Below are 21700 nucleotides of genomic sequence, written 5' to 3' on the forward strand. Positions count from 1 at the left end.
ATAATTTGTATGATTTTTATAGTACTATGAAAAGCGCTATACAAATAAAGGTAATGTACCATGGTACTTTGTCCATAGTAATACATGGAAATACCATGGTACAGAATTGATTTTTCAGAATTGAATGATTACTGTATTCATTAACCATGATAATTTACTTCAAGATACACTAGCATTCAAAAGTTTAGGGTCAGTAAGATAAGTCTCTTCTGCTCAACAAGGCTGTATTTATTCTAATATATAATATCTAAGAATAATATGTTCTTATATTTATTGTGAAACATTATTACAATTTATACTACAGGGCTGTTGAATGCTCGAATCTGATTGGCTGATGAACGTTCTTATTTTTTCAGGGCAATTATTTTCAGGGAAACGCACAGCTAAAGTCGTTCTAGCAGGTCTTGTCAATCAAATAAATATAGTAAACGATAGGATGAAAACGACAAATTATTGTCATGGTTTTTGCCACAAAATACATTTTATTGTGTCATGAAAGCGCATTCTCAAACATACACATAGTACAGACTACAATCGCACAGAAACCTGTTATTCATGCTGCTCTGATGAATTAATCAGTAAAATAGTTTAGCAACTTAAAAGCTACATGACATTTCTCACCAGCGAGGAAATAACTGCAGTTCTTGAGGTAGATAAACTTATAGTTTCGCTATTAGACACTGCTGCTGTTAGAGACACACAATTAAGGTAATCTAATTAGGGCCCAAATCTGCGGCCATTAGGACGCCGCAGAGGCTGGTACCCCGGGTGGCTCGACAGCGCCCCCTTGAACAAAGTCTGAAAACTTGGTCCATATCTCAAACACGCTTGCATGTATTAGCATGAAACTCGATACACATATAGACCTAATCGGGCCTAACAACTTTCATGCTCTAAGTTAAACGCCACCCCAACAGGAAGTCAGCTATTATGGGTTGTTTGAAAAACACATGCTCTGGAATTTGATATAGTCCTCCTAGGCGATTAATCCGATCACAACCAAACTCGGTCAACATGAAGTCAAGACATTGAGAATGTAAAATTGCCAGGGGATTTTTGATATCTCGAACGGTTTGGCCGTGGCGAGGCAACAAATTTATGGCGAGAAAAGGGAATCAGGAAGTGTGTTATAACATCTGCATACATTGATTGATTTTTATGAAACTTCAGCTGTGTGTTCATTATAGGAGTCTGATCACATGGATGTGACTATTGTGAGTCAAAGTTATAGCGCCACCAACTGGCAGCAGGAAGTGTGTCACTTTCAAAATGGTTTGAGATCACCCTCTTATTGTTTTACCCAATTTGCTTCAAACTTCATCACAATAATGACAAAACATGGCAGATGTAGACCTGTGAATGAATTTGTGATATCTTAAATATTGTTGCTATGGCAACATGTCAAACTTTAATAATATTCTTAAGGCTCTTAACATGCTTCAAATTGCATGAAACTCAACACACACATCAATATTGTCAACCAGTAGATATGGACAAAGCCTTAGAAATGGGCGTGGTGGAGGGACTCAGTAGCGCCACCTTTTGACAAAAGCGGGGGGGTTATTTTTACCTAAAGTCACCAAACTCTGTACACATATTGTTCTCATTAAGCCGGACAACTTTCTAATTTACAGTCATTAGCTCCAACCAACAGAAAGTCAGATATTTTGGTATGAATGTGGATTTTTCACACTCTCTAATGCCTATTGCCGTGCACAGTTGCCCTGAAGCCACCGGGCTTGGGCCCGCCATCGCTGCTTGCAGCTTTATTTCACATATATTTCTCTCTCTCAACTGCATAAATAACTGTATTATTCTGCTATCAAGGTTCAAGCCTCCGTTACTAGTTCTGAAATGATGTTTTGGAATTAGCAATGGAGGCTTGGGATGAGATGCTTAAGAAACATTGTCTTAAGGTGTGGTAACCGTAGTATAAGCAGAATAATTGACTCCAAACCATTGAATCATTAGAAAATAATGTGTCACTGCAGTGGCCGTTAGAAGCTCCGGTTTCTATAGAAACAGTTAGACGCTAGACGCAGTTAGACAAGAGACGCGCATTTAGGACTGTGCATGCGCATTTGGTTGATCCAGCCTGAAAAATAGTTTTTTGTCATGATTCGGGTGTTTAGAAACAAAATTTATGAGACATTTGTTGTCAGATTTCATTGGTGATTTCAAATATGAAATTTAATCGAAAGCTTGACAAACAGCTTTAGAGAACTTGATGTTTCCCTATTCAAAGAGATAGGAGCTGCACCTGAATGCCCGAGAGGAGTTTCAAAGATGGCCGCCGAGTGAAATGACTTAAAGGGAATTTGTTATAATTCAATCCCCGTCATCAATTTTTCCTTATGTGAACATTTTAAAATGTGATTAATTCCTGTGATCAAAGCGGAATTTTCAGCATCATTACGGCAGACTTCAGTGTCACATGATCCTCCAGAAACCACTCTGATATGCTGATTTGATGCTCAAGAAACATTTCTCATTATCAATATTGAAAATTGCTTAATATTTTTGTAAAAACCACGATCTTCCTAAATAGTGTTAAAAAAGAAAGAAAATCTTACTGACCCCTTCTGAACAGTGGTCTATTTAACAAAATATCATGGTATAACCCTTAAAAACATGGCAATATTGTGGCACTTGTAGTTGTAAACACATGCAAGTGTTGGAAAAATACAAACACGATACAAAGAGAGCAGTTTTATTGGTGGTTGAATATACAGGATGTTATAGGTGTAACAGGAAAAAAATTCCCAGGAGTCAGTAAACGTCAACATCTCAGACGCACACTGAAGAAAGCCTTTTTAGCTTCCCTTTTCCCATATATGAATAACAACATTCTGTAGAAAAACCGCACACGCGCACACACTCACTCACGCAAACACACACGCCCAGAGATCACAGCATATTCAGTCCTTGTGTTTTTTTTGCCTCATAATGTTAGTTATTGTAGTGCGTGACTCGTTTGGTTTGAAAATATATTTCCTTGTAACTGCCCTCTACATGATGGGAGATTATACATCACAACTGTACATGTACATTTATACAGAACATAATATCATACACATCCCAAAAGAATCAAAATCATACACATGCACGCTGGCAAACTGCTCGTCGCCAGGCAACACTGAGCCCCGCCCCTCTCTGTGACATCATAGTCGCAAATGTTCGGGTCTTTTTCCCCCACAATAATCAAAAGATAAAAAAAAAATGATAAATTAATTTTGAATAAAGAAAAAAAAAAAAAGCCTATTTTTGGGACCATTAGGATAAGTTTTTGCATTGTGACACCATTTTCAAAACATAAAATAAAACAAAATGACAAAATAAGCCTCATTCATGAAGCACGAGCAGAGCAAATTACTTTTTGTTCTGATTTGTTTATTAAACATTTATGTGTTGAACTTATGTATTGAATAAACTTGCATAAACTTCTGAAAAAATTGCATAAAAGGCTTTATGAACAATTTGCATTTTCAAATTTGTTCTGCTTGCGTTTGATAAATGTGACCTATTTAAATTCAGTACAAATACTACAATTTGTTTGTACCTTATAAATGCACTTTGCAGCTTTTTTTTGGCATTTCGCATTATGTAAGCTATTGAGAATCGGGAAGAGGAATGAAAATGAAAATAATGTCACAATGCAAATTGTACGTATAAAAAGTTTGTTTTAAGGTGAAAACACACGTTCTCGACAGATTTCGTGGGATTTGAGGGGCTGTCAGCGTTAAACGGTAATAATAAGGGTTGCACATGGTCACACACAAAACAATATAGCAAGATGACATGAAAAATGAGTCCAAACGTCCAGTTCAGTCTTTAATTTTTGAATTAATATAATATATTCCACTTATCCAATACTCACCGTGTCTGTCAAAACATTAATTTGAACAAATCAGTGAATATTCCTCATAAAACGGTTATAAGATTGCACACATGTCTGCCCGTTTCCCAATCATATGGTCTGAATGGTCGACCCGACGGGCGAATCGTAGGTTGAATGACCTTTGGAAGGCCGAACGGTACGTCCGAATGGGACAAACAAACATGAACTCACTCCATCAGGCACAGTGTATTAATATTAAATGAACCAAGCCCTCTTAGAGTGTGTCTTTCTGTACACCCACACATAAACACACGCAAACATAGAAAGTTGTGAGGATGTAGCTTTATATCACAGCGTTCGGGTCCTCTTGAGCCCTCTGTGTGCGCGTGCGAGTGCGTATCTGTATATCGATACTGAATTAGGATTCCCCTCTTGAGTTTTTAAAGTCCACAATCAGGGGAAAATACTGCTAATGTCTCAGTTTTTTGGTGCAAATTGGAGCTTGCGTGTCTCGGTTTAGTCCAATTCATCTCCAGAACCGGATAAGGAACTCAAAAAGCCTAGCGTGGGTTCCCAAGGTTCTGCAGGAGGTTCAGGTCTCACCGTAAATTGTCTCTGAGGTTGTAGATCTCAGGTTCTAGGTCTTCTCCTCTCGCTCCGTCCTGCGCCGCGAGATGTTTCGTGGTTTGATCTTGAGCGAGAGTTCCCATAATGCCTCCTCCGCCAGGTGATCGCTAAAGTCGTTGAAGAACGAGACGATGTCTTCGTTCCGTTTCAGGTCGTAGTGTCTGCAAAGACAATTAAGGAAAAAATTACAGTTACTGGTGAAATCGGCAACTGATACATGAAATGAAATGCTACATTAATATAATATATCAATTTCAACTTTTAATGTCATAATTATGTAATAATTTACATCATAATCTTATTAACTTGTGTCATAATTTTGAATTTTAATCTCATATTGACAGATATAATTATGACAAGTCGAAATTATGCTGAAAAACAATTATATTAATAATTAACAATTTAGTTTTTTTGTCATAATTTCAACTTATGACATTATAATAGTGACAAGTCAAAATTATGAGATACTTTTTCAGTTTTCAGTTTGTTAATTGTAACTGCAAATTATTACTGTAATTTTTTTGTCTATTTCAACTTTTATCTCAATGACTTAGTATCTTATAATTACAACTTTTTATCTCAAAATTTTGACGTCATAATTATGAATGTCAGTTTTTGCCATTTATGTTATAATTATGACTATCAAATTAGATTTTTTATCTTATGATCATAGTTTCAACCTTTTTGTCAATTGTTTTTTGCAATCATTTGACTTGTGTCAATTATAACCTTTATGTAATGTTTATATCATAATTTTATTAAGTTATGTCAATTTTAATTTTTTTGTCAATTTCAAATTTACATTACAAAAAGACAGTTATAATCATGAAAGTCGAAATTATAACAAAAGACAATTATATTAATAACAATATTAATGACAATTTAGTTTTTTGTCAATTTTGACTTATGATGTTCTAATAATGAATTATGAGATGCTTTTTGTCATAATTAGGTTTTTTTTTTAATTTCGACTTATCTCTCAATGACTTGGTATCTTATAATTTCAACTTTTTATCTCAAAATTATGACTGTCAATTATGAATGTCAATAGTTTTAGCCATTTTTATGTTGTAATTATGACAGTCATAATTGGTTCTTATAATTTAGAATTTTTATCTCAATCACGGCAAGCTGAAATAATGACAAAAACAATTATGAAAGGTCAAAATTACGAGATACTTTTTATGTAATAAATATTTTGTCAATTTCAAATGCCAATTATGACTGTCAATTTCAACTTTTACTTTAATGACTTAGAAATCTTATAATTTCAACTTTTTATCTCAAAATTATGACTGTCGTATTTATGAATGTCAATTGTTTTTGCCATTTTTTAAATATAATTAAGACTTTTTTCAATTTTTTTTTGTCAAATTCGATTTTTTTATCTAGACTCATCTCATAGTTTCAACCTTTTATGTCAATTGTTTTTTTTTGCAATCATTTGACTTTTTATTTCATAATTATAACTTTTATGAGCTATTTATATCAATTTTATTTAACTTTTCATTTTTGGTGTCATAATTTCGAAGAATTTTTATCTCAATGAAAGTCAAAAAAGTCAAAAGTATAATGAAAGAATATGAATAATTGACAATTTTTTTTTTCAATTTCAACTTATGACATTATAATTACAAGTCAAAATTATGATACTTGTCAATTTTTTTTGTTAAATTAGATTTTTTATCTTATGACTCATCTTATAGTTTCAACCTTTTATGTCATAATTATGTTGTTTTGCAATCGTTTTCCTTAATTATGACTTTTAACAAAGCATGATTTTTTTTCTTATGTGGCAGAATGGGCTTCCATATAAATATGATTGAATGAGCGATGTTTGATTTGACCGCAGCATCTCATGCCTCATTGCTTTATTATAAGTCTATTAAAGCAAAGTCTGGACTGCAGCATGAATCACGTGTAATTTAATCTCGTTCTAGTCAAACGTCAGATTTCAGGCCAGCGGATTACTCACACTTGCTGGAAGCGTCTCATGCTGTCCAGAATGTTGAACTGCTGCCAGCGCTTGGAGAAATTCACTTTACCATCAATAAAATCCGGGTTTCCGAGGTGAACAAACGTCAGGTCCTGTAGGATCAAACCCCTGCAGGGAACAAAAACATTATTAGCAAAACTACAACATTCTTCAGTGTGAATATAATTCATTTTCCAGCTCCTGTTTTTATATTAGTGCAGTTTAGTTTAGTTTTTTTACACACAAACTCACAGATAGGGAATACATGGAGGCTCCACTTCAGCTAGAGCCGCTCTATATGCTCGGAAAGATGACGAACTGTCAATCAAAGTGCAGTACTCCTCCAAGCCCTGGAAGAAGACAGGGAAAGGGAGACAAATAGACAGGTTAAAATATCTGCTTTTATTGAATGATTTTCTTCAGTTATGCTAACTTTAGCAGTGAGGAGGACACGTAGACTTTAATCAGTTTGTGTGACTACCTCAGATGTCTGTTTCTGCCATTCCAGTCGTCTGATTGGTGCAGAGTCCAGCGCAGAGAGAATCGCCAAGTAAGAGTTGAAGTTATTCAGTTTCCGCAAGTGCTACAGATGAGATGAAAACATTAGATCACTCAGAAAATAGAGCAAGTGATAGAGAAAGAGAGAAAGTGTCAACTGTGATTTACCTTCATGATTTTGATGAATTTGAGCAGCAGTTTCTCTCTGTCCTGAGCTTTCTCCTGCTGGATGATTATAGAGCGCACCCTAGTGGACAGGACAAATTACAGAGTGAGTATGGGAACTCTTCAGGGCATGAGGGTGTAGTATACAGGGTCATAGTGTGCAGGCATTCCTCCATAACCAGATTTAAAACTATCTACATACAAGTGTGGTCCACACAGCAGCTTATAGCTGCCCACTTATACAGGAAGACCAACACCTGAACAATATGTAGATTTTCCATCCAAAGTTTTTGCATTACGTTTAAGGGCTAAAATTGGAACTTTCCAAATTCAATGATGAATTTAATCCCTAGTTCTTTCTCATAAGTGCTCCTGGGAACTTTCTTTGTTGGAAAATTGTGTGTAAAGTCAGCCAATCAGAGTTGAGCATGCTGTTTTGAGAAATCATTTCCAAATTTTGTGCGCAATAAGCATAGGGCCCTATGAAATCAGTTTTGCCCCCCGCCTCGCCAATTCCATTTTATTTTTTTCCCCAATTTTTTTTTTTTTTGTTTACTAATAAAATTAAAACATGGGAATAAAAGGATTCAGACTTCATATTTGATAAATTAAAAGATAAATAGAAATATTAGAAAAAAATAAAAATGACAAAAGCACAAAACTAAATTATTAAAAATAAAATTTAAATAAAATATAAAAATAAAAGCTTATTCTAATTATTGATAAATACTATAACAGTATATAAAGAAAATACATATTTTTTCATATTCTGTTTACTGTTAAAACATGGAAGTAAAAGCTTGCAGATTTCATATTTGATAAATTAGAGATAAATAGAAATATTAAAAAAATTACAAAAGCACAAAACAAAATACCTAAAATTAATATAAAAACTGAAAATATAAAAATAAAAGCTTATTCTAAATACTGATAAATGCTTTAACAGTATATAATTAAATCATGGAAGTAAAGTGTGCAGACTTCATATTTGATAAATAAATTAGAGATAAATAGAAATATTAAAAAAATAAAAATGACAAAAGCACAAAACTAAAATTAAAACTGAAAATATAAAAATAAAAGCTTATTCTAAATACTGATATATACTATATCAGTACATCATTAAAACATGGAAGTAAAAGTGTGCAGACTTCATATTTAAACAGCATTCCTTTTGCACTTTAATATTCACAGACACTAGTCCATATCATGATTTGATTAAGTGTACAGCCCTATTTTTGATTAATTCATCCAAAATTTCCCAATTCCGTGACATTCCGTGTAATACAGTAAATTCCATTTTTAACACTGGATTCTGCAATTCCGCCATCGCAGAACTCATAGGGCCCTAGATGCATATATAGGGAACACATGTTGTTGAACGCATGAGTGTGTAGCAGTTTCAGTAAATATGTACCAGTAGCTCATGTTGTTAAAGTGCTCTGTAAACTGGGTCAGATTTAGACTTTTCTCTTCGTTCTGTTCCTTCGCCCAAAGCAGCACCTCAGGAATCTGAAGACAGAAATGACAACAGGTTATCATGTATCACTCCATTCCACATTCCATTACCGCATCAAGTAAAACAGTCTGTGTGTGTTACCTCGATCTTGTAGAAAAGTTCTGCGTCCAGCAACGTCAGCTGATCTGCGATCTCATGACTGCGGAAATCATGCAGCGTGCCGGGCCTTTGGAGAAAGAGCCGATTAAACGCAAAACAAACTTGCAAAGATGAGAAGATTCCTGATGACCCCTGAACTTTGAGCTTTACCTTGCAGAGACGCCCCGCGCGGCCAGAGGCTTGAGCGTGTGCACGTGCCGCAGGAGCCGCTTCTGTTCCACTTTATCTAGGATGTTCTTCCGCAGGACCCTCGCCAGACTCAGTTCCCCGTTACAGACCAGCCGGAACACCAGATCCATCAACTGCCGCAGGATGTCCTCGGTCAACTCCACCAGACTGACACACACAAAACATGAAGAGATAACATTCACATTCACATTCAAAACTTTGGGCTCAGGAAGATCTTTTTTTGAAAGTAATTAATCCTTGTATTCAGCATGGACAGAGTGATTTCTATTTCAGATAAATGCTGTGCTTTTGAACTTTCTAATCATGGTTTCCTCAAAAATATTGATATTTTTCAACAATGATAATGAAGAAATGTTTCTTGAGCAGCAAATCATCATATCAGAATGATTTCTGAAGGATCATGTGACACTGAAGACTGGAGTAATGATGCTGAAAATTCAGCTTTGATCACAGGAATAAATGACATTTAACATCTATTACACAATAGTAAACAGTTATTTGAAATTGTAATAATATTTCACAATACTACAGTTTTTATTGTATATTTGATCAAATAAATGTAGCCTAAAATACTTTCAACACTAAAAATACAGCTATTCAATTTGAAAAAGCCTTATTTCAATTATTATTTCACAACAAACAAAACACACAAAATGCTTTAAAGAAACATCTGGGAACATTATTGATCGATGAGTCAATTAATCATTTGATCCACTCTTTTGAAATAAATGAACCAATTTGCTAAAAGAAATATTTCGTATTATCAATCGTAAGAAATTTTACGGTTCTGCCTAACGCTTCTGGTTCCATTAAAATGATTAAACAACTAATAAACAGTTAGTGGTAAGGAATAGGGTTTGGGTACCGTTTGAATTTTACGATTCCGATCTACTGATTCCGATTCTTATCGATTCCTAATTTCGATTCCAATAAGGTAAAAAACAAACAAAAAAACTTTGATATCATTCAGTTTTTTGAAGTCTTATTGCAAAACATTTCATTGTAGCTGAATATCATAAACAAAAGTTTAAAATACCATAGCAAAAACAACTAGCACAACTAATATTTCAATCATTTTTAAATACAATTAAATACTCAGTAATTGAAAAAGAACAAAAAAAAAAAATAGCAATCGCAACAAATATACGATTGAAATAAAGAGTGTTTTAACACGGTATTCAGGTTCAAAAATTAATCAATAAATAACAATGCACTTTATAAATAAAATTGACATTACAAATATAGTTACAGTTATTCAGAACGAGTGGATTTTTTCATTGTCTCAGCCATAGAACCTGCAAAGATTTTTCTCTGGAGTGTGTGTTGGACTAGTAGTTGTTTATTTAAGCCATTAGTTGACTAATCACATTTATATTAATTTGATTTCTTTAATACTGGAGAGAATAAACCATAATAATGAGCGTTTACGTAATATAGGCTACATAGCATTCAAGCGCACGCAAAAAGCTTGCCATAAAGAACCAGCAAAAGTAATGATTATGAATGTGACAAAAACATTAAGGAGACGTTTTAATTGTTTATTAATAAACTAATGTTTTCTGAATCTGTGTCGGCTAAGTAGCCTATTTCTTTTCATTTTAAATTATTTTGTTTAAAATAGACATTTCAAGTAGGGATGGGCATTTCAGGCAAAAAATAATATTCGAAAATCGCCGGGAATTATTCGATTATTATTCGAAAATCGCACCCCTCCCCCGCATCAACACACAAACAGTGGGAGAGAGACCATTCACGCTTTCAATCTATGATATTGATAAACTGTTTAATTCATTGGAGAATATGCTGTCTTAACTCAAGCCATATAATGATTGTAATGTGCTAAAACATATTAATATGTTCGTTAATATAAGTGAAAGTAAAATCTGCATGGCCATTCATAACAGTGCGAAGCAGAGCGAGCGCTTTCAATTAATTCCTACGTTGAGCTTCCGGAGGAATAAACTGAAAACGCTCGCTCTCCGCCAGTGTGGACTATCAGTGTTGCTCGCTCGCGCCGTTCGCCTCGCTTTTGTCCAGTCCGGCGCCTTTTTGTGGACCCGCACCATGAATGACTGAGGGGATTTTACTTTCACTTTCAAATTAGCGCCAATTCGGGAGCGGTGACAAGTTATGATACCGATGTTGTTCCTGAACACCGGCAACACCGACTATCGCAGCAAGCTTACCTCAAGCCATATAACGAGTTTGGGCAGACTAAAATCAATATCATTGTGAACAGCCTGAATGACGGCACGTGTGTCGTGTGAACACTGATTTTAACGTCTCTGTTATATGCCACGCTTGTCTATGTTCTGCTGTTAACAGTTTTTTAGGTGCGTTATTGGCAGCGCGCGCGCCTCCCTCTGGTTACATGAACGTGTCACCATTGGAAACATGAGCATTTTTTTAAGACGACAATCGCACAACCTATTCGATATTCTATAATTAAATCGACTAATCGAATATTCGAAAATCGTGACACATCCCTAATTTCAAGCTTTCTATAGATATATTTCTTATGTCTGTGAGGCAAGCAGCTGCTGAGTTTCGGTTAATGTAGCCTATAAGATGCGCTTAAGTTCATGTGCAAGTGATCGCGCCGGCGCCATGATTATATTTTCTGCTATATTTGCTTCTTATTTATTAAATCCAGGCAATTGGTTGACGAAACATTGATTAAAATTAAGAGACAATTTTTATAAAATGAAATTCACTTTAAAGAAAGGCTTTCTACAAAACAAAACTTAATGAAGTGGTCAAAATCATGTCTGACCCACTCCATGACTCCCGATATATTGCGTATCTTATGATGTATTCTTTCTTAATAACGTTGTTCACTTTTCATAATCAAATGGATGAATTTAAAACATAACATTAAACAAATAATCATTTATTTTTAGACATTTAATATTGGGGGCATCCAAGTTGATTGACATATATATATATATTTTTTTAAAGTAACGCAATAGTTATTTTCCCTGGTAATTAGTTACTTTTATAATGATGTAACTCAGTTACTATTTGTGAGAAGTAACTAGTAACTATAACTAATTACCTTTTTAAAGTAACGTGCCCAACACTGGTCTTTAGTTGTTTGATTAGTGTTATTATAGAGACGGCAGCAGGAATGTTAGGCTGCTGTCACTTTAAAAGCTTCACGGATCCACTGAAGCGTGAGACGATTTGCGCACACACATTCAAAGTGCACTCACAGAAAAAGCGATTTTAAACCATTGAAGCATGAGACGACAGAATAGGTTTAAAATCAGATTTAAATGTACTTTTTCTGTGAGCGTGCTTTGTGTGTGCAGCACGGAAAACAGTGTGAGAGTCTTTTGCACTTGAGTAGTTTAAATCACATTAAAATGCACACACAGCGAAAGCGAAATGTACATTTCTTATCAAATCACTGGTTCTTGAAAATTTGGTTCTCGATACCTATCCTTAATCATCAATGTTGAAAACAGTTGTGCTGCTTAATATTAATATTTTTCAGGATTCTGAAAGTCACCAACTGTGTTTGTGGCAGATATAATACTACCTTGGCTCAAAAAAAAAATTAATAAATGGTATAATAAAATTAAAACATATATTCCTTTTTTAAACACTTCAACTTAGTTGAAGCTACCTTTTGTTAGTAGTCTGTTGTGTAGCTTGACTGTAGTTCATTACGAGTACTTTTTAGCCATATATAAAAACATGCGGTTACTCACCAGAGTTCATCCACGACTCTCACCAGCACGAAGAATGTGTTTTTACTGACACGCTTCTTAAAGGTGTCTGGACTGTGACAGAAGCGAGTGTATGTGCAGCGGAGTTAAGAAACACACATATGCAGACTGACTGCTTCTAACAGATGATGAACAGAATGAAACGGATTGAAAGGATATCTGTAGTGTAGTTTTTTAATGAGGTCTTCGGGCGTTATGAAGGTTCTGTAGGTGGTGAGAAAAGCCTCACAGTACAACACCAAATCTACAACACAAACAGAGGAATGCAATTAAAATGCTCTCAAACCTCCATCACACACAGATACTGTAGGAATAAATCAAAGACATGCTAAAGGCAAATTATAACAATGAACACCACATATGTGCATATTAACTATTACTAAACAAGCTTCATATGAAGAGAGAATGTGAATTACCTTTGCGGTCTGTTTCTGTAGCATGAACCAACAGTATATCACCAGAACCGGCTCTCACATCAGGACCATCATCATTCTATCAGAGAGAGAGAGAATTATTACTGCAGCTCACTGAAGTCGAGCTCAGTTTGGCTCCGGCTGCCCATCGCAGCACTGCACCAGCTGATGGAGTGTGTGTGTGTGTGTATGTGTGTGTGTTTTGATTTGCATCAACCACTACAGAATGACTCTTTAAACACACAAAATACATGCATGCAGGATTTCCAGCTAGTTTAATGCCTCTCATATCACTCTTTCTTTATCCATAATAAAACACATTTTAACTCAAATCAATATTTCATGTCTTTATATTAGGGGTTGCACAGACCAGTCGACTAATTGACTTTAATGCTCTGCCATGACGCTTTAAGCTCAACATCGACTAGTAACACCCAAAGACAAAAGAACTGATGAAAATAAGCTGCTATGTACAATAGCTTTGTGGGCAGCGCTGTCATATGCCATAGCTGTGCACAAGGCGACCCGTTCGAGTCTCAGCTCGCGGTTCAGGCTCATTAATGACGTCATCAGCAACTAGTCGACTCGACTTCATCCCATAAAAGTCATTCAACCAATGCTATATATTTACAAGTAGTTGCGCAGAGCTGCATGATTACTCTTTACAAGATTACGATCTCAATAAAAAAAAAACACATGATCTTATTCATATATATAACCGATTCACCTATTTGACAAGTACGATCACAGCGGTTCATTCTTATCTGTATTCGCACTGACGCTGAGCCAGAGAGAGCAGTTTTCATGTTTAGGTATGAAACAACTTCACTGTTCAGATTAGAAATAGAGCAAATCACCTTTTGAAACAAACTTGACGCTTCAAATAAACATTGTATCGATTACATTGTTTCGCCAGTAGGTGGCGACATGTGACTGTTTAAAAAAATGTATTTGTCATTGAATCATTCAAGAGATACGTTCAAAAACGCTGATTCATCCAGTCATGAAGCAAGTGAAGTCTTAATGAGTGATTCATTGAATCATTCTTTCAAACTAGCATTGATTTAACGCTATTACTGGATACAGAGTTTTCAAATTTTACAGATATTACCCTCACAAAAGATCAAATTCTACCCAACGAAATAATTTATATCTTTGCAGAGCAATGATAATAATAATAAAAATAATAAATAAATAAAATATTTTTATAAAAACTTCTATGACATATAAGATTTCATTAATTTTCCAGCATGGACATTTTTTTAAAAACAAACAATTTTTAATATTATGCATGAAAACATGGTACACAATATATAAAAATGTCTCTAGATATGACCCAGGACCACGGTTATTATTGTTAACTAAAACCATAAAAAAAGTTACATTACTTGAAATAAAATTAATTTTAACTGAAAAACAATTAAATATACAGTCCAGTCCAAAAGTTTGGAACCACTAAGATTTTTAATGTTTTTAAAAGAAGTTTCGTCTGCTCACCAAGGCTACATTTATTTAATTAAAAATACAGTAAAAAAAATAGTAATATTGTGAAATATTATTACAATTTAAAATAACTGTGTACTATTTAAATATATTTGACAAAGTAATTTATTCCTGTGATGCAAAGCTGAATTTTCAGCATCGTTATTCCAGTCTTCAGTGTCACATGATCCTTCAGAAATCATTCTAATATGCTGATTTGCTGCTCAATAAACATTTATGATTATTTTCAATGTTGAAAACAGTTGTGTACTTTTTTTTTTCAGGATTCCTTGATGAATAGAAAGTTCAAAAGAACAGCATTTATCTGAAATACAAAGCTTCTGTAGCATTATACACTACCGTTCAAAAGTTTGGGGTCAGTAAGAATTTATTTTAATTTTTTTGAAAAGAAATTAAAGAAATGAATACTTTTATTCAGCAAGGATGCATTAAATCAATCAAAAGTGGCAGTAAAGACATTTATAATGTTACAAAAGATTAGATTTTAGATAAACACTGTTCTTTTGAACTTTCTATTCATCAAATAATCCTGAAAAAAAAATATTGTACACAAATATTTTGTACAATTGTACAAATTAAATGTTTCTTGAGCAGCAGATCAGCATATTAGAATGATTTCTGAAGGATCATGTGACACTGAAGACTGGAGTAATGATGCTGAAAATTCAGCTTTGATCACTGAAATAAATTACTTTGTGAAATATATTCAAATAGAAAACAGTTATTTTAAATTGTAGTAATATTTCACAATATTACTGTTTTTTACTGTATTTTTAATTAAATGTAGCCTTGGTGAGCAGACGAAACTTCTTTTGGACTGTACTGCATATAAAAAAAAGCCCTAAAAATGTATTTTATTTCAGCCAGATGCCAAAGCAACATTTCTCATTTTCATTTATTTTAAATTGAAGTACTAAAATAACTCAAATTAATAAAAGATATATATAAAACAAATTTATAATAACTTTAACAATTTTTTTCCATTAATTTTTACAACTTTTCCCAGCCTGAATTTTTTTTAATTATGGACATTTTTAAATATCATGCATGCAGACATGGTACACAATATTTAATAAATGCATAAAGGCACAACTAAATGCATAAATAAATGAAAAAATAAATGTATAAACACAAAAATGCATATAAAAAAATAAGCAAATAAATAAATCCTAATATTTCCAGGTTTTCATTGATCCTGGCTTTTGGTTTAAGATGTTTAATAAAGGTTTTGTACAGTTCATGAACACTTTATAAATCTTTAAAGAGCATTATTACCTCTGCTTTGAGCGTGATGCGGTTCATAATGTCATTATGATCAATAAGGGATAATTCATCAACATCATCGATCTGACCATGACTGGGTTCTTTCGGCCTGTGAGCGAGAGAAAACATTACACAAATATTTACACATCTCCGACCTGCCCAAAAATACAACACACAAGCACAAAGACTTGAATTCATACCTGTCCTTAGACAACGCTTCCTTGCTATTGGACGTGGGTATGTGAGGGGTGTGGTCTTGAAGCACATCATCACATGAAGAAGTGTCCTGAAGAATAGTAAAAAAATAAAGTGTAATTACACTCCAAAAACAGATACACACAAGCCTCGACACAATAACACAGGCCAGTACTTACACTGCGGTGTGTGTTGTCTCCGTTAGCATGTGTGGACGAGTACAGGTTCACATACTCTCCCTCGCCACCTTCATCAACACTCTCACTCTGTAGCAAAAACAACAGGGACAAACTTGGTCAGACAGGCATTGAAAATTTAGCAACACAGTAAGAATGTGAACTCATGCAAAATACCACTAAATGAAACCAAAGAAATAAATAAGTTTACATTTTCTGAAAATTAGATTTTCCATGCAAAAGTGCTGCCACTACACTAAGTTGTTACGGATCATGGTAACCATGCGTGTTACGCGTTCAGTCTATAGGCATGTAGTGTTTCTTTGCAAAGTGACATTGCCACCTACTGGCCTGGCAGCATAATACAGCGTATTAGTCGTTTTCAGAGATCTGTGTAAATGGGGATTGTATGGACAAAGTTGTCATCTGGTATGCAAAAAACATTTTTTTTTTTTTGCATACAACTTTTTTGCATTAAAAAAACATTTACAGTACTTGAATTAAAATAAACATTAACTGAAATAAAATAATATAGGAAAAAAACTTTGCAGATAGTTGCATTTGTTTTATTTAAGTTCAAATACAACATTAATTTAAATTTATGGAGCCCCTAAAGGGACATGGTGATTTGAAAAAATGGGAGGATAAAACACAAACGCAAAGTTTCTCAGGGGAACTCAAAACTTTTACACAAGAACGCATTGAAATGTATTTTTTCCTCCCATCTCTTATTTTTCCATCACCATTTCCCATTAGGTGCTCAGTAAAAACTAAAACTTTTTTTTTAAATCATAAAAAACTAGTAAAAAAAAAAAAAAAAATGTACAAAAAAAAGACAAAATTAATAAAATAAAATGAAAACAGAAAATATAAAAATAGAATCTAATTAAAAATATTAACAAAAACTATAATAGTATATTAACATCAAAATAACACTGCCAAGAACCCCAATTATTGTCCTGCATGTGAATACGATCCAATTTGTTTTAAAAAGTAATAGCACACCTCTCCTTTCCCACTCAGAAAACTCAAACTTTACACTGAAAACAGAAGTTATAAGACAGAAATTACTTTTAGAATATATTTACCACTAGATGGCACTGATGCACACACATTTACAATATTTTCTTAATATTCTTGCATGATGCTTTTTATTTAAAAACAAAAAAAAACGCACAAGAAAGTGCACATAATGTGACAGCACACGTTATATTTTCAGGAAAAAAAAAGATAAAGTATAAAAGTTTATTTCAAAAACATCTATGCTTTTCAAACAAAACTGCACCTCCTTTTGAAGACGTCTTTAGTAGAAAAATAGTGGTAACACTTTGCATAAAGTCTTCATGTATAATGCATTATAAAGTTATTCATAATGTACATTATAATGCATTATATCTTTTCATAAATAATCATAACTTAAGTTAAAAGCATTATAATGTTTTTAGATTCTTTGTTACATCTGAAATTGGTAGTTTGACATGCGGTTTAAAAAACATTAAAGGGGACCTATTATGCTCCTTTTACAAGATGTAATATAAGTCTCTGGAGTCCCCAGAATGTGTCTGTGAAGTTTCAGCTCAAAATACCCCACAGATCATTTATTATAGCTTGTCAAATTTGCCCCTATTTGGGTGTGAGCAAAAACACAGCCTTTAAATGCAAATGAGCTGCTGCTCCCGCCCCCTTTCCAGAAGAGGGCGGAGCTTTAACAGCTCAACAACAACAAAGCTGGAGAATCTCACGCAGCCAAAATGAGGATTGTCAGTAACGGTGTTCAGCCTTACATTGTTCAAACCGGAGTCGACACTGATGGAGAGACTCTGGAAGAAGTTACAACTTTTAGAATGAAACTGGACGTTTCTGAATGGTTAGTGGATAAATTGATGTAGTTGCTGTGGAGTTGATTCAACTCATCCACTAGCATGTGCCGTCATGTTCATCTTTTGTGTTGAATTGACCCTCGTTTGTGAAGCAGTCCGGCGTAAAATGACGGCATGATAACAACACTCCACTACAACAACTCTTCCTCTTCTATAAAGCAGCCCAACATGGCCCCGCCCCTTTGTTGTGTGTAAATTTTGGGGTTAGTGATGTCATGGTTAGTGATAGTTATGCTCAAACAGCCACATCACACATTAACTAAAGTTAAAAAAGTGAAAAAACCTTTTAAAGGTGTCAAAATGAATAGATAAGCATTATAACTGTGGTTACAATTATTTATGAGATCATACAATGCATTATATGGTGCATTATTAATGCATTAAAAACACTTTTAAATTATTATACATAAAGGCTTTATGCAAAGTATTACCAAAATGGTTAATAAATAGTCAGTAGTGTTTTATTTTTGATCCTAGAAATGCAAAACACATGGTTATTAGGTAGTGATTATAATTTGCTTTATTTAAAAACAATAGAAGTCTATCTTCCAATAACTACTGAAATGTGTGTGTGTGTGTGTGTGTGTGTGTGTGTGCGTGTGCGTGCGTGTTTACCGCGGAGGTAAGAAGTGAGTCAGAAAGAGAAGACTCAGAAGGAAGACAGACGGCCAGAGAGACCAGAGAGCTGGTCAAGGACCCGTTAGAGACACCACCACCATCTAGAGCTCTGCCAGCATTGGTCAAGCCAACCGGGTCGGAACTCTGCGATTGGTTGAAACAGAAGAAGAGAGAAGAAATGGGAGAGGAAAGATGGAATCAGAGGAAGTATTTGGAATAAATCTGAAAAGATTGGAGAACAGAGAGGGAAATATGTTCTATTTTGTGTGAAATAGCAGGACAGCAAGTTTAAATTTGTAACCACCCACTAAAAAGAGAACAAACTATCAGGGAACACAATGCTGGACAAGTCAAATCCTGGCTGAACTTCCGGATGTTGCTTAGAGGGATTACAACACCTGCAGGGACTTGCCCGGAACACCAGCAACAACATTCCAATTCATCCCATCACACACACAGCTCAACAAACATGGTCCAACATGTTTCCCTGAGAGATCGGGAAGAGCTTCCCTCATTCTATGTGCCATCTGTGACATTCTGGAATGTAAGCATTCCACAGAGACTCGGAGGAGGGAGTGAGGAAAAGAGATAGAATGAGAAAAAACATCCATATGGAGCCTCAAAATCTCTCTCTCTCACACACACACACACTGAAATGGTTAGGTCTTTCCTTAGGCAAAATCACACACACATAAACATCATATTGCTTTTTCTCTGACCTCAAAGGTCAGGGGTCAAGAGCACAGAACATTCCAGAACAATTCCCAGATTCGGTTACCATGACAAACTAGTTTCTAAAACTCATCAGCAGGGAGAAACACTCCAAATAACAGCTTGCTGATCTCAGTAAGATCCAATGTTATTTTAATACCATTTATAGCATTTATTAATATTTTGAGTTATCTTATATTTTTATATTTTCAGTTTTTATATGAAATTTAAGTTTAATTATTTTGTTGTGCTTTTGTCATATTTAGTAGTTTTTTAATCATTCTAATTAGCTCTAATTCATATTTATTTCAGATTTAGTACTTCTTTTATTACAGTTATTTAAAAAGTTTTTCCATCTAATATTTTCATTTTATTTTAGCTTTATTTCAATTAAAAACATTGTTTTTAATAGTTTTAGTTAACAATAACAACACTAGTAATAACAGACTCTCTGATGCCTAAGAAAAAATGTCCTCATATATATATATATATATATATAGTAAAGACAGAAATATTTGATGACAGAAACATGTCATGTCTGGTCAGGACATGACGTACAAATGAGATAAGAGCTGGTCGTCTTGGATGTATTGCTGAAAATATCAATTAAAATCTCAACATGGGACAAATTAATTCCAATCAAAAGTTTGACTACACAAGCCACCTTTGATGCAAAGAGCACAATCTTCAAAAACAACTTTAAAAGTCTATAAGTGTCTTATAAAGCACTAGAAGTTATTAGTGAAATCCAATGCAACTAGAGGCTAGAATTATTCAGTAAAATTATACATGAGGAGCACCCGAGAACATACCCAAAACCTGGTTTTAATGCTACATGAAGATTAAACAGCATTTTGATAAGCCATGGACTTAAACCCTAAACCCAGATAACCAGATAAATTAAGATTAGATAAGCTTTTGGACTTGAACTTTAATTCAGCTTCGGTTCTGGTTCCAAAAGTCACCCAGTAAAACCCAAAAGGGCAAAGTGGACGCACACACTCCATAAATAATCTTTAAGTCACATCTGAACAGCAGTTTAATAATCACCCCAGGGAGACATGATGACAAAACCATATGAAGAGCACGTGTGCCGAAACCACACACAAAATGACCAGAACACACTGAACACAGATGATACACAAGCAAACGTACAATAAGTATAATGGGCCTCATTCATGAAACATGACAAGAACAACTTTCTGCATTCATTTCATTTGAATTAGTTGTATATATATATAAAACAAAATATACAATATAATATAATATAATATAAAAAAAAATATATAAAAAATTTAGAGACCACTTAACATTGATTTCTGAACTTGCAGCGGTCTCTTAGTTTTTTCCAGAGCTGTATATATAAAGTCTAATTAATAAATTAATTAAATTAATAATTAATAACAGTTTTAACAGTTTTTAACAGTATATATATATATATTATATATATATATATATATTTATAAAAAAAATTATATATATAATATTATATATTATATATATATATATATAAAATTGTTGTAAATACCAGCCCTGAAAATACTTAACACAACTTCTTAAAATTTCGAAAGAGGAAAAAAAATCCTTCTTAAATTGTTTGCATGTCCTTTTCACTCCTGATTGCTGGACACTCACCACAGGTGTGGTCAAAGAGGCGTGGTCACTGAGGAAGGAGTTAGACACTGATAGGCTGAGACCAAGAGCAGGCTCCGCCTCCTCCGGAAGACCAGCAGGAGGGGGGAGAATTGAAAAAGAGGAAGAGGATGATGAAGGAGGAGAGGTATAGGAGGCCTAGAGCGCAAGACAGAAACATGGAAAAGGAAGAAGAAAGAAAAGAAGAAGAAATCAGGTTAAAAAGAAGGAAAAGCAAAGTGAGTTATATTAACTCTGGAAAAAAGTAGAAGCTGGTTTAAAGGCAACATTTATATATGTGTATGTAAGTGTTTATTTTATTTATATATATATATTTATTTTTGGGGTCAGTAAGAATTTTAATTTTATTTTTGGTGGATAGAAATAAAATTAATCAATACTTTTATTCATCAAGGATGAGTTAAACTGATTAAAAGTTACAGTAAAGACAATTATAATGTTAGAAAATATTCTATTTTAAATAAATGCTGTTCTTTTGAACTTTCTATTCACTGAAGAAGAACTTTTGTAAAATTTGTACACAACTGTTTTCAACATTGATAATAATAATGAACGTTTCTTTAGCATCAAATCAGCATATTATGACACTGAAGACTGGAGTAATGATGCTGAAAATTCAGCTTTGACCACAGGAATAAATTACACTT

At 34.0% G+C, this 21700-nt stretch overlaps 1 protein-coding gene across 10 annotated transcripts in view; it reads right to left on the reverse strand.

Moving 5' to 3' along the window:
* Positions 1-2471: 2471 nt before the first annotated feature.
* The window catches only part of rapgef1b (Rap guanine nucleotide exchange factor (GEF) 1b), a 54264-nt gene continuing 35035 nt past the window's right edge, over positions 2472-21700 (reverse strand). For 5 of the 10 annotated variants that reach the window (XM_067375101.1, XM_067375103.1, XM_067375102.1 and 2 more), the window contains 16 exons: positions 21036-21191; positions 18687-18833; positions 16195-16281; positions 16021-16106; positions 15833-15929; positions 13058-13133; positions 12798-12885; positions 12624-12713; positions 8872-9057; positions 8704-8788; positions 8521-8615; positions 7107-7185; positions 6922-7023; positions 6693-6790; positions 6441-6569; positions 2474-4626 (listed from right to left, as the gene is read on the reverse strand). In XM_067375101.1, coding sequence (XP_067231202.1) covers positions 4476-4626; positions 6441-6569; positions 6693-6790; positions 6922-7023; positions 7107-7185; positions 8521-8615; positions 8704-8788; positions 8872-9057; positions 12624-12713; positions 12798-12885; positions 13058-13133; positions 15833-15929; positions 16021-16106; positions 16195-16281; positions 18687-18833; positions 21036-21191 — 1752 coding nt within the window. In that variant the 3' untranslated portion in view covers positions 2474-4475. Of the gene's footprint in view, positions 4627-6440; positions 6570-6692; positions 6791-6921; positions 7024-7106; positions 7186-8520; positions 8616-8703; positions 8789-8871; positions 9058-12623; positions 12714-12797; positions 12886-13057; positions 13134-15832; positions 15930-16020; positions 16107-16194; positions 16282-18686; positions 18834-21035; positions 21192-21700 lie in introns of all 10 variants that reach the window. The other 5 variants (XM_067375100.1, XM_067375098.1, XM_067375104.1 and 2 more) reach the window with 3 other exon arrangements.

This window comes from Chanodichthys erythropterus, chromosome 22, assembly GCF_024489055.1.
Source record: "Chanodichthys erythropterus isolate Z2021 chromosome 22, ASM2448905v1, whole genome shotgun sequence".
Taxonomy (NCBI): Eukaryota; Metazoa; Chordata; class Actinopteri; order Cypriniformes; family Xenocyprididae; genus Chanodichthys; species Chanodichthys erythropterus.